At 31.6% G+C, this 15,078-nt stretch overlaps 1 protein-coding gene across 1 annotated transcript in view; it reads right to left on the bottom strand.

The window, feature by feature from the left end:
* Positions 1-15,078, bottom strand: part of LOC108905437 (tyrosine-protein kinase Btk29A) — a 28,390-nt gene that overhangs the window by 8,275 nt on the left and 5,037 nt on the right. Inside the window, exons 2-6 of the mRNA XM_018708285.2 lie at positions 8,742-8,946; positions 6,737-6,925; positions 780-993; positions 568-633; positions 380-508 (exon numbers count right to left, since the gene is read on the bottom strand). Of these exons, the coding sequence (XP_018563801.1) occupies positions 380-508; positions 568-633; positions 780-993; positions 6,737-6,925; positions 8,742-8,946 (803 nt within the window). The remainder of the gene's footprint in view (positions 1-379; positions 509-567; positions 634-779; positions 994-6,736; positions 6,926-8,741; positions 8,947-15,078) is intronic.

Raw genomic sequence — 15,078 nt, 5'->3', positions numbered from 1 at the left:
AATCAGAAACACCGTATCGATAAACCGGCTAATCGATTTGGTGTCAATAAAAAACATTAAAAGCTAATTTATTACACATTGTTTTCCAGTAAAATAGTCAATGATGTAATTGTAATTTTATAACTGAATACACTATAACTGGAACAATGCTTTACTTAACTTGAAATTTCCTGTTAAACAAGCAAAGTGTCTACCATGTGCTAGGTAAATAAAGTTAATAGTTCCATAATATAACTCGTTTGTAATATGTCACTAATAGCTCAAGTTCAATGTTTCACTAATTTGTTTACATTTAAATTTCCAATTAATGTATGCTAATATTTGATGGAAAGTAGTATATTACCATATTGTCGCTTAAAAGCAGTTTGAAACCACTTACATTTTTGTGTAAAGCGATAGGGTATATAATCCCTTAGTAGAAGAATTTCTTACTACAAAGCAGCCTTCTTTATCTTCTTGTTTAAGTAAAGACTCAGATCTTTGTCGTGACATATCGTTCACATACCACCTGCAAAATAAAGACGCTGGTACAACTCACCACATTTCCACCACAAAAAATTTACTTACTCGTACTGCTGCAGACCTAGCAACTCCTTCTCTTTGACGTAGTTACTGGGTATAAATCCGATATTGCTAAAAGTATCAATAAATGAAAAAAATTTAAAAAAATAACTATTTATCTCGTTTTCAGCACCCGATTTACAAGAATACAGAATTGTAACAATTTTTTGATGTATTTTTTTGGATAAAAATATAGTAAATGTAGAACAGTTTTTTACCCTTTTGAGTCTTTTACTTTCCACCAGTGCTCTTGGGAATCGTCGATGACCTCATATTCCTGGTTTTTCTCTAATGATAAATCACTGCTTTCCGTAGCCTCATATTTGTACAAAGCCACTACAACTTTGGGCCTCATCACAGCCTTTTCTTTTTGTTTTGAGGATGGGGTACCAGGTGTCCCCCCGCCAGGCATCGTAGGGCTTGGCTGAGTACCTAGGGGAGAACAGAGAAAGAAATGGGTCGTAACGATTTAATCATTCACATCTAATGTTGCTCTCTTGGATATGGGTTATATTCAAGAAAATAAAATACCGATTAAAGGAGCTGCCATTTTTTTTATTTGCTTTTGTCTTCTAATTTTAGAAATTAAGTGATGCAATGGAAAAAATCTATAACATACTTTACAGTAATTCTATAATCTACATTTTATAACCATAAATATTTAACCATATCAGTACTTGAATTCATGATTGAAATATTAATGGCTTTAAAAAAATTGGCAGTGCAAATATTTTTTAATCTAGGAGCTACGAAAATATCAAGTTAGAAGTTGAGATAAGTAAGAATGATATAAATCTGTAACAGATACTTATTGACTATCTGCTTTTATTTTATCTTGTTCTAAACCTGGAAGCACTCGACATGAGACGATACAATACAATTGTCATAACATTTCAGTAAAATGTAACGATTATGTTACATTGTTTTCAATAGAAATCTAGATCTTACTTATTTACTATACTTTCTAAAAATTATACTTAAGAGGATGAATGTTACACAGAAAAAATTCTAGATTTCTTCTGATGAAAAAAGTGATAAAGAGGTCATTAAAAGAACAGTAAAAAAATTCCACTTTAACGAAATTACAAAATAATTAATAATTCATCAGTTAACTACATTGTCACAACAATTACGAAACTAAAAATTTACATATGTGCATTTTAAAAGTGAATACTACAAATATGTGGTACCCAACAAAATTGAAGAAACAAAACCACTTTATTCCCAAAAATATGTATTGTTTTAACACATTTGTTGTAAATAATTACTCTAAGTATATGTTATAACCCAGTTACACATACATTTTAATTTAATAATATACGTTGTTATAATTAATTCTTGTTTTATGCAAAATATTATGTTTTCATATGGAAACGAAAAAAAATATATTGTATTTATATTTTGCTCTTTTACAATCCTTGAATATTTATTAATAGCCAATAATTTATATTTAAAAAGTAACGTACGAAGACGGGGTCAGTGAATGTTTAGGAAAGTTACTGATGATATTCAGTTATAGTCACTTCTATGAAATTCAACAATTTTTATAAAACGTACAATGCAGCTATAGAGCGTAAATAAAAAGTTCTTATTTTCGATTTTACTGAAAATTTCACTTCTACATAGATAGGTACACCAAAATTTAGTTCAAATACTGATAAAATCTACTAAAAAATCCATTTCATGCACACAAAAATTACACAATTTTCTAAAAAATATACTGATTTTAACTGAAGTAATCTCATGGCGAAATTTAAAACTAATCATGGCCTCTAATGCTTCCAAAACGTATACTTTTTCGACGTGCCATATTTCGAACTTACAGCCGCAGACCGTACAAAAACATACAACTACGATTCTACAAGGGACACAAATGGAGAAAAAACATACCAGTGGCGCTCCGGAAAACGTTGACTAGCATGTCGAATTGCATTTTCATCGGAAAGGGCACTATTTTCGACGAAAAATAAATAACATATGAAAGCGTATTGTCAAATAAACATGGCGCGGGTAAAAGAAGACTGCTTTGTGCCAAGGTAACTACAACTTGTTCACCGTTAGTTTGCGAGACAGGTTTTCAACAGACGTTCATCGGATATGTACCTGAAAGTTACCGTACCGCGGGTATGTACCACTGGATTTTCAATCGATGTTTTGTTTACAAAACGGCTTATCTCAACAAGTTTTTGATACCCTCTTGATTTAATACAACTGAATCAGTTTGGTACATGAGGTAAAATAAACTTTTTCGCGCAATATACCTCGAAATTACTCCTTTTAAGTTGGAAAATTTGAAATTGTGTGTAATTTTCTACCCATTCGCCTACACCCCAAACAGTGCAGCACCATTTTTTAGTTTTAGGGAATGAGTTAAATTACAAAAGACTATAATTTCTGCTGATTAATATAAACAAAACAATTCCAGATAGTGTTTTAGTGACGTTTATAAAAATGAAACTAAACTATTTTTATGGATATTCTCTTTATTACTGTCACTTTTTTTATTTGAAATTTTGATTTACGGATGAGAACTGCCCAAACACCAAAATGCTAAATGAATAGTTAAATACATTAAGTAGTAAATTTATACGGTTGTAGGCCGACCAATAAATATCTCATGAACGCTATTCTACGAAATGAAAGTTTGTTAAACCAATGTGTAGTGGAAGAAATACGGGGATTATCGGGTAAGATGATCGACAATCCGCTACTGTATGCATTTAGGACTTCTGGAAAATACAGGGTATTCACTCAGCCAGCAACCAATTAAAACAACCAAGAATGCAAATGGATTAACTACGAAACACAACGAAATTTAATTGCAGCCGCCATCTAACAACAATTTCAAGAGACTACGTAAGAAGCCAACTTTAACATTTAGCAATTTTGTTTCTGTCATAATTTTATTTCAAAAAATGTTTAACATAGAATAATAAAACTAGAACTGCTAACTTCACTAATATAAAGGTAAAAAATCAATGAATTTTTTATCATCATTAATTCAGATATTCTTGAAACCCAAAATTTCGACGCCACTGGGAATTCTGAAAATTCGGTCAGTATATTTCATCTGTAACTGTATTTTAAAGAAAAAATTAACAGTCTTACCACATATACACCTAATTAAATAAATCGAAAATATTTCTAAAACTCCGCTTCACAAAATGAATTTATAAAAATTTTAACTTTTGTTGCAAAATGAGTTTTCTGTATCGTCTTTCCGATCTCAATTGAAGAACCAAGAGGTTGGCAGTATGTACCAGCTTCGATGGCTGACGCAGCAACTCGGCATTGGAATATTTGAAAAACTTGTTCCCATATTTATTTAGCCATATCCATATACAGATCTGGTCGTTCAGTTGAAGGATGAGCGCGCGGACAAACGCGGCACAAACACAGCCGCAATGGGCGACCTGGCCATAAATTCAAATGTCAACAAATGGCCTATCAGTGCGGTGCAGCAATGCGGAATTAGGTGTGATTCAGGTAATTTTAATTTATTATAGGCATTAATCATTTATATTACGAGTACAATTGCGAAAGGGAGAAATAAGAGGAATATTTTGTCTACTAATATTATTACAATATAGCACTTTGGACACTTTTTGAAACGAAACAAAACGAAATTTACTTTCAATATAATAAAATTGTTTGAGGATATAAATAATTAAAATACGTTGTTGGTCAAATGAACATATAAAAGAAATTTTCTACACATTATATACAAATTATTATAATTTTTTACTTTTAGCAGAAAACTTTTTTAAGCACGCCTATGAAACTAATAAAATTTTATTGCTAGGCGTTTTTATACATGTTCAACTGACTTCGGAAAGACTATACAAGGTGGCTCATAAAATACAGTGACGGAGAAATTTGCAAAATGTTGTTTGTCCCTAGGAAAAATGTCAAAATGATTTTTTGGTTTTAGTATTTAAATGACTGATTAAATTGTATCAACTATAAAATATTTCTGACTTTTTTGTTGAAATGAATGATTTTATTTTAAATTGATTTAAATTCCATATTTAATTAAACTAACTGCTTCAGACCTAAATTAGCGGAATGGAAGAGTAACAACGAAACACAATCATCTCCTCATGTATCACAAAGACACTAAACAACCGGGCTATTCGAGATGCAGGTGTTTGTTAGTTTTTTTGGAGGCATTCGAACAAAACCCGATCGAGTTTCGATTTATTCCGGAGTTCGCCCTTTTCTTGTTAATTTCTGTTAGAATTTCGGTGCTTATGCAACTCTGCAGAACTTATGTTAATAAACATACAATTTTCTTAGAAGGGTTTTGGTTTTTTTGGTCCTCCACGTATCAAGTTTGACTACACCACGTGACCTATTGTATTCACCTTCAGCCAAAATCTTGAGAAGTGAACCGTTCGATCACAGCAAACACATAATTCCCCACCACTCGGTATAAGCCCCTGTATAAGGTAACGCCGCAAGGAGACGTTCCCGCATTCCCACCACGTCGTTTCGAGGGCAGTGGACAATATGTAATAAAACAATGTTTATAATAAAGCGAGGCACAAGAATTTGCCGGAAATGCCTAATCAAAATTCAAAGCACGCACGATAGATCCTTACGGACGCGTACGGTTTAGGAAGGAAAAATAATTTAATAATAAATGTAAGAGCCCGTACAGCTGTCGGAGAAGACGAGGTCCGGCGTTTGGCTATTAAATGTACACTTTGATAGACCATTCGACCACCACCAGGAACTTCTGACCACCACAAAGAATTCTCACCCACGAAAAGATTATTAATGTTATTGCCCAAACAAGTTTCGATTTTTAATAGAGAAAAAACACCTTATCTAGAATTAATTCAATTATACATTCGTACAAAATTGGGGGGATGACTTGGACCCAATCGGCTGTCTACGTGTATTATTACGTCTAAATCCGAAAGAATATTTTTTGCTGGAATACCTTCCGTAAAACTCACATAATAAAAGTGTAGATCCCTAGATCTGGGCGAGGTCCGGAACATTTTCAAAATTGCAAATATGTTTCAAAAATTAAAAAAAAATACCTACTTTATCTGAGTTTTTTACTTATATCTTGGACCCTATGCATGTTGGAAGAGGCAAAATAATCGAGTTTTTTAGATAATTGTTTAAAAATATTTTAATTGCTCCAAGGGCATTCTAATGTTTGTAAAAAAAACTTTAGAATATAATAAAACAATACACCAAACTTCATTAAAATCGGTTGGATAGTTTTCGCAAAATAATTTTTTGAAAACAATTTTCGAATTTTCAAAATGTGCCTCAAATAAAGCATATAGATACTTGAAAATTTTTTCACATAGAAAAAACCGCTCAACCTTTCAAATGGTTTTTAAAAAATTGAAATCGGTTGAATAGGATGGCCACAGTAAATTTTTAAAGTTAACACTCTTTTTTTTATTTTTAAACAATTAGATTACATTTATCAATTTGCCCCGACAGGGCAGGCGTTAGGGTGTGGCTAGATACGTATCGAATAAATTGATCGATGCGAAGCTTCAGATCAAAGGCAGATATGTACATGTTGTAAAACGACGCGGATAGTGAGATATACTTACATATTTTATTTGTAAGTTCTATGTGAAGTGTTTAATGTAGAAAAATAGACATAAAAAGTGCAGTATTTGGATTGTACAATTTTGCCGAGAAAGAAAATTTGTAACTATACAAAATTTGACGTGCATCATCAGCATCACATAAAAAAGGATTAATACGAACAATCAATGAATCATACGCGTGACCGAAAATTGACAAGAAGGTAGTCCAAATTCTTGGACGTTATCACACGCCTTGAGTATATATCTCAACTCATCATCCACAACAAAGGCCATAACATTTATTTAGCTAAATCACCGATTTGAAGTGTATCAACAACAAACCCATTACTGGATATGACATTTATAGCTTCCAGTTACGGTACCACGGCAAATTTAACAATCGGGCTTTTGTTGTATCGGATGAATGTGGAGAAGTAGGTCTCCACATAATGGGCCTTCGATTTTCCTTTGTAAAAAGCTGTTATCCTAACAAAAGTGTTATCTGGTTAGAATAGAACGAACGAATTATCGGCGTCCCGATGAATTTTAAGCGTTGTTCTTTTATTTCGCGAATGCGATAAGTTCCTTTTCGGGAAATACGGAATAACACTTACTGTTAAAGGAATTCTCCTTGTTGCTGTTGGTCTCCGACGACTGATAATTGTTTACTTGGATCTGCGCCCAATATCCGCTCGCTCGGCACCCTTCCGAGAGTCTCACGTTGTTTTTGCAGCAACTCCACTCCTTGCCCGACCACGGAGAGGGGTGGAAGTAAAATTTTACGTTTCTGTTACAGGCACAAACTAAAAGAAAAAAAAAATATTGGTCTCGGATTGCGATGATGTATGTATGCGAGTCTCTGATAAGTTGGGACAAAGCTGGGATCAAAATAAGACGATTTCAGCCATACCTCAAGAGTTACAATGGTACACGTCATCAACGCAACCTCGATGTTTCGGAAGTATATACAGGATGGCCCAACAGTCTGTGATCGAGCGGTGTCCAAACTTTTTGGAACACCTGATGTATTGTTGTTTATATGGTGTGTCCCAAATTTCAACTTAACGTATTGCTACTTAGTTGTAGAGTTGAAAAGTTGTATAAGCGAATGACAAAAGACGATCTGAAATTGTGCAAAGCAAGGGCCAACTATTCCTAAAAGTGTCGACTCGAACTGGAGACATATCTGGGATATAAGTTGTTATCAATATTATTTGCTCTGTTCTGTTTTGCATTCCTCTCAAGGACATTGATAATTCTGTTCACAGTATCTACATATAAAAACGTATGTCCTTTTTTAGCATGATAACATAACGTCAATGAGCAATTGCATATGTCAAAATCATGGGTAAAAATAAAATGACGTTAGATTTGCAACGATATGTGGTTGCACTTTCCAACAATTTATTAATAATTCTGGGAAATTTAAAATTATTCGAACAGGATATCCAATAATACATATTTTTTTACATACCTTTACAACCACATTACGCATTACGTGATTGTTTGTGCTAAAAATAGTTAAAATTAATATTAATATTTATTTAAAATAATAATGACATACAGGGTGTTTCATATGATGCGCAAATATTTTAAGGAGGTATTTAATAAGTAATTTTAGAGGGGGGGGGGGGTACTTCCAATATATTTTTTTCATTTTTATACTTAATGGTTTACGAGCAAAAAAATAAATTATTTTTGACATGCTTTTTGCAAAGATTCTTTTTTATCCACAGGAAAAGCTAAACAAATATGAACTAAAAATTTAATTAAAAAAAAAATAAAAGCTAATTTTTTCGGCCATCTTGAGATTTAAAAAAATGTATTGGAAGTACCCCCTATAAAATTACTTTTTAAATACCTTAAAATATTTACACATCATTATGAAGCACCCTGTATAAAAATAACGTGATTTGGTTTTATAAGTAGATTAGAGTAACCACTCGAAATTAAAATATTTGTAACCTACTTGCATTCTACGTGTTTACTTCAAAATTTGCTTCATTTTTAATGTATTTATACATTTTTTGAAAGAATTTTTTTAACCATCGTTTCAAATCCTGAAACTTCTGATTACCGCTTTATTGAAGTCTGAAGATGTAGTTGTATAACAACGAAACTAGCAGTATTAATAAATAAGACGTTATAAGATATAGGGACTTTTAATGTTAGTTTAGATGAAAATATAATTTTGCATATGTTTAATTCATTGATAAATGATAAATATTTTGTTTTGAGGTTTAAAATAGTAATATCCATGCAGATAACGAAATCCGGTTTGTCGATAAGTACTTATTGTTATTCAAAAATATATGTTTTATACAAAATTAGATAATGATAGCTATTGTAGTTAGGTTGAGTCGTCTTAATTAGCTGTGCGATTAAGTGATTAAAGACATCAAATGCTAGGATTTTGTTATTTATAGACATCTGTAAATGATTAATACTTTAGAAATAACACATTACAAATTTTTTACTTTGCAAGAAATATTTACATGACCAAATGGAAGGCAAATAATATTTTCGATAATTTACTTGATGGTTAATTATTTTTTAATGGAAAATATTTATAAATTTCTACAAATTTTCGTATAACAAGTATACACATTACACATATACCTTTTCGGATGTCTAGGATCCAATCGATGCGATCAGAGTCCGTGAAGGCCAGTAGGAAAAGCGAATAATCATTGTTGGATTGATGATACCCCACTAGGAAGGGCCAGAGATTTCCTTGGCTGCTGATCTCGTCCCTACCGAAATGTTCAATCGGTTCCACGGTATGGACAGTTTCCAAGTCGACCCTACCCCTTTCTTTCCGCTTCTAGAACAAACGAGACGATTGTTTAAATTGTAATTCGCATGATTTATAGATCAAGTGACTCGGGATAGTTTCTGCTGCCAATTCCTTAATGTTTTCCTGTAATTGTAACTATGAAGGTTATAAAATACAATCATTTATTTTTTAACCCTTAAAAGATCTATGTAAAACTCGTTTCCTACTTTCTTATAATTTTCTTCGATTGTATCCATCAGTTTAATTACGAAAAAGATTTGCAATTGATACAAATAAAAATTAATATTCGTCAAAAGTGTGAATTTTGCGTTCGCGTTTTATTTTTTTTCGGAAAATCCAACATCTTGTAGTTCAAAAACCAAAATTACAGGGGCAAATGTTTATATAAAACAGTTATCTGAAAGATTTAACGCTGACCAATTGGTATGAATGAATGACTAGGATGTTGGTTTATATAGAATTCCTTTCCTCGATACATCATCAAAATGTATCACTTTCAATTTAACGAAACATCAGCGCTGTCCGTTAGGCATCCCAAAAATGTGTTACCCTAAGAAACGACTATATATGTAGGTGATGAGTCAGCCGGTTTTACATTCCTCGAAAGATACTCACATAGCCACAAGAGAGGGAGACATTTTATTCAAATTAGGCATTACATCAGACCCTTTTTCGTACGGCCCTTTGGTAGTATTTCTAGATACATAATCCAATTTCTTTTACGTATTGTTTTGTTGAACGACAAGCTCGAATCAATAAAATACGAGGGTGCTTCACGAAAAATTCACCAGAAAAAGGAAGGCGATTTTCCTGTGGATTATGGGACTATAGTTTTTCGTTTTTGACATACAGGGTGTTAACATTTTTTATAATCAAATTTCACCCACATATTTTCCAAAATTCAATATACTTTACGGAAATTTGGCACAAGTTTTTGAAGTTGCTAAATAAATAGAATTGTTAGTTTGTGACTATCTGCTAGAGGTCGCTATCGCCCTCAGTGGCCCAATTTTTTTGAGGTTAGGTTTTTTACAATTGAATGAGAAAAAAAAATAGAGAAAACCCACAGTTTCTGACCATATCCCAACTGACTGTCCCAAAGTCAACCAACTTCTACTTTTTGTTGTGTATCTGTATACAGGATGCCTCGAAACGAATGGACTATACTTCAAAGGTTCAAAGTTTTTTTTTTAAAGTACAAGCCTTCAAAAGAAAATGTTTATTTTTTTTGAAGGACCGTAACTTTTTAAGGAAACAAAATTGTACCAAGCAAATGAATCTAGATCGGTACTTAGGAATATTTTCATTGAAAGAAGCTATTCTTGAAGTATCATCTGTTAGTTTGCGAACGCTCTGTATATTAAGGACAGAAGTAGGATGACTTTGAGACGGTCAATGGAGGAAAATTACTTGTATAAAATATCAATTAATAAAATCATCTTTATGGGTCCAAAGTTGATAGGAAAAAATGGCTTTATTTTATTAATATCTATCACCCTCTGCATAAAAAAGAATAGTATACAGTGTTCTATTAAAAAAAAAAACTAAAGTCTTGATTCATATCTACCTAATACAAAAATAAAAGACATAAAGGGGGTGCAATGTTACGAGGAATATGAATAACACTGTACAATTTTGAATACGAATATATCAGTTCGAAATATATTGTAACAACTAACGAAATGGATATTGGCTAATATTTAATAAAAATTCAATTTTTTATCTTACAATCTAGCGCCAAGAACAAACGTGTGATAAAAGATTAAGAAAATTGGGAGTGACTAGGATATATATCGATATACAGATCAATACAATCACCCTATGTACTATTTAAGAATTAATATGCAGAATATACTTTCTTACACGCTTTAAAAAATTTATTATGCAAGGAATTTTTCATTATCTACCACAGTTATCAGAAAATACCACAGCGTATTCGGAACAAGTTTTATTATTTTACGTCGAGGATAAATATTCCTTAAACCAATTTCATGCATTTAGATAAAATTTTTAAAAAATATATGTATTAGTAATTACCCAAACTGAGTCAATAAATTTAGGTTGACTTGAATAGAAAGTATGTGGACTATAATTCAGCCTGTGGATATTTTTTATTATTCATACAGGCAAGGACAATCGCATCTTTTAAAAGATTAGCTGCAACATGTAACGTAAAAAAGATTGCATACTGTATAATACAGGGTGATTCACTAACGGTGATCACAAATGAAAACTCGCATTCTTTGGTAAATTTTAAGGGAAGTCTTTCCTATAAAATTTTTATCTAGGGCGCTTCGTTAAAAAGTTACAGGGTGTTAAACTTAAAAAAATATTTTTAATTTTTTTAAATAATTTAAAAATTAGTGAAATAATTTGAAATTGGGCACATGTATTTATGTAAACTTTGTTTAAAATCTGGGGCCTTTTTCTAAAACTTAGATGTTGCAGTGGCGGAGATACAGGGTATAGGCGACATATTTTTCTAAATAAAATAGTACGCCACTGCTTTACAGTAACAATCATGATATTTTCGGATTCGTATTTCAATTTTCTACAAATTACTACTCTCTTATGTTCTACGAAAAAAGCCTGATTTGCGAATAAAACTCCACAAATAAATCCAGTGGGTTGAGGTCGGGTGTTTTCAATTCGTTTTTTAAGTTTTACTCGAAAATAAGGCTTTTTTCGAAAAACATAAAAGAGTAATAATTTGTAGAAAATTGAAAGGCGAATCCGAAAATGTCATGATTGTTACCGTAAAGCAGTGGCGTACTATTTTATTTAGAAAAATATTTTTAAAAAATTCAAATTATTTTTTTAAGTTCTGTATCTTTTTAACGAAGCGTCATAGATAAAAACTTTATAGGAAAGACTCCTCTTAAAATTCACCAAAGAACACGAGGTTTCATTTTTGGTCACCTTTTGTGAATCATCCTGTATGATAATTTCGATAGGTAAATAAAAATAAAAATTCATTGACCTTAAAAAAACGGTTAAATGTACTAACTTTGCAGGATAAATGGAGAAAGATTTAAACAGACAAGAAAATATTGTTTTATACAATTGTAAGTATTAAAATTTGCCTAACTATCTCTTGTACTGACTGTTTTATAAAAAATATGAAAATTAGAAACGGAAATAGTAATTTGCATTGATAGGAAAATGTGGTCACATCACAAAATAACCCAATACGTTTTTTCACGGAAACAGTTAATATTATCGATTTGGAACAAAATAACTTTCTGGTAAGATATTTTAATAATATTTATTATCATGTTTAATTTTTCCATACAGACGTCAATAAAACTTTGTTTAAACCTTGTAGGGTTACACTATTTTGATGATTATTATTTTTTTTTCATGAACTGCAGCTTGTTACCATAAAAATTTATTACCATTCAAATAAAAAAAGTTGTAACACTATTTTTATGAGTAGAACCAGCCTCAAATTGTTTGTACATATTTCCGAAACGCCTGGAACACTGCGTTTCTAACGAATTATTTACAAAAACAGCGGGTACAGAATAGTAGAAAAAAGGCCAAATGTTCTAAAACCGAATATCATAAACACTAAAGTGATGATCGTGAGAGAACAGAATATTCTCACTGGTACCCTTTCTGCGGTAGATATAATTTTAGAGTACGTGTATAAACCCAAATATTTTAAATACTCTTTAAACAGAAACATATCTAAAAATATACGGCAGAATAATTAAATCCAATGCTGCATTCACTTTGCATCCTAGACAGACTGCTTGTTTCAGCGAGAAAATCAAGAGTCTTGGGCAAGGATGGGACGAGAATATAAACTGGCAAAATGAAAAATGACATGGCTTTTAATCGCTCGAAGAAAAATTGAATTAATTAGATGCCATTAAGACTGCGGACTGTAGCTTCACATTTAAGGATATCTTACAGGAAAATCTAAGAAAATGCGACGTAGAATGAAATTTCAGGACTACTAGTTTAATCAAGCTCAAATTTTGTTGACTGATGTAAAAGCATAATGATAGATAGCACCTAACAACACTTGAGAAATAATAATAACCCTACGAAATAAGAATTTCGACGCCACTGAGTATTTTAGAAAGTAGACACTTAATTACTATTTCTAAAAAAAAAAATATATCTTCCGTTTTAATCAAAGAATGGGGAAATTCAAAAAATCATTGACGTAAAATTTATGCAAAATCATATTTCGTATAAAGAACGGTTTTTGAGTTGTTTTCGATTTATTCAACTGTGTAGCAAGCTTCTCTTAAAATAAGTAAATCATAACTGTAAATTAGTTTGTTCATGAAATAAGAAATAGTAATATAGTTCATGTATAAAAAAAATTTTAAAGGCAAGCTTTTAGTGACGTTATTTTATGTTCGTACTCTTCTCAGCAAATCCTTTCATTTGATATCCATATCATGGGGGTGCATTAAAAATAACTGATCCGCCACCTTTGGGAGTCTGCCATGTTGGATTTAGAATGACGTCACTTATCTAACCATGCATTGTCATCCAAACTAAACGTGTTTGCAAAATTTCAGCTCAATCGGTAGGGGACAACAACAAAATTCAGTTGCAAGATTTGACCCATAATAACAAGGCAAGTTAAATAAAAGCTAGTAAAAATTTTTTTTATACAAACTCATCTTTACGTAATTACTAAGAAAACAAAAGAAAATCGTTTCCCACTTACTTTCTCTCGAATTAGATCAAACTAACAAAAATAGGTTTTAAAAAATTTGTAATAGTAGGTAAGAGAAAAATAAAAGTCGATATTATTAATTGAACTACGTTCGTCTACTGTATTTCAGCTCTAGTGATATAAATCCGGAAGTCACTGATAACTATTACACAAGCTTTGATACTTTATCATTTTTTTTTAGATGTTTGTTGCAAAGTAATGTCTATGCGATTTTTCAATAATTAATGTAAACAACCTTAAATCTATTAAACATTATCAATAGTTTTAATTACATGCCCCTATACTTCTGTATTTCAGATAAGATATGCTATAACTGACGTAAATCGAAACCTATAAAAAAAAACAAAAAAAAATTGTCCAAGGTTCAAAGTTATTCAAAATCTTTGTAAATACAGGGATGGCCAGAAGTACGGAATAAAATTCATATCTTTTGAATGAGTTTAATTTTTTTTAAAACGCCGAAACACGTTAACTGATTTTGACTGAACTTAAAATATTGATGATATTGATGTACAAATATACAATACATATTATTTGTTGAAATTTTACCAGAATATTTGTTTCGATAAATGAACAACACAAAGTCAACAGACACAATAAACTCGCACCTAGCTAAATGCATTTATTTTAGACACGAATAACATTTCAATCGATAAACCTATTTAATATATTACAGTGTTTGTTTTTTCAGGAAAATCTGGGAAACGGGAAAGAAACAACGCCATTTTTCTGTCAGGTGGATCGTGTAAACACGCCAAAACATTTAAATTTCAAAGGAAGTTCGGAGAAGAACGGGAAACGCATTTGCCCTCTATAAGGCACCAGATTAACGTATTCTGGTTTTGAACTTGGCTATTAATCACCGAAACAAGGAAACTGAAGCGTTGGGTGTGATGTAGGATCAATTTTAACGCGAGGGGGAGATGAACCGTCCGGTCGTATAGGGTGAAACATTTTGGGGTGGTGTCTAAATCCAAAAATAAAACAACATAATTTAATATTTCAGGAGTGGTTTTAAGGCGACAGGTGACCCAGTTCAAGCCAGATGAAGCGCGTAATGTGGGCTTAACCATTTTCCACCACGAACAATATTATTAAAACACAGAATGCTGACTACTAGGAGGGTTTGAGTGACCACTTTTGGATTTTCCTTTGTAGAATTAAAGAATTCAAAACTGATTTTTTTTATAAAACTGATTGACGATTTTCAGCTGTTTCTTTCTCTTACTGATTTTATGATTTTTATTATTATCATAAAACAAATGGATAACTTCAAATTTTCGTTCTCACTAAACATTATTTCTTTGTTAAAATAGTTTGTTATAGGAAATAAATTAATGATGATAAATAAACTTCTGTCAAAATCACTTGTTTGTTCCACTTGCCTCGTCCATAGCCACTGCGATCCGTCAGACATAATTTCCTTCCTGTTTTTTCAAAAATAGTTTTAAACTGAAATA

The sequence above is a fragment of the Anoplophora glabripennis genome, unplaced genomic scaffold (assembly GCF_000390285.2).
Source record: "Anoplophora glabripennis isolate ALB-LARVAE unplaced genomic scaffold, Agla_2.0 scaffold42, whole genome shotgun sequence".
NCBI classification, from domain to species: Eukaryota; Metazoa; Arthropoda; class Insecta; order Coleoptera; family Cerambycidae; genus Anoplophora; species Anoplophora glabripennis.
Note: the sequence above shows the minus strand (reverse complement) of the source record. Positions and strands in the feature narration are given on the sequence as shown.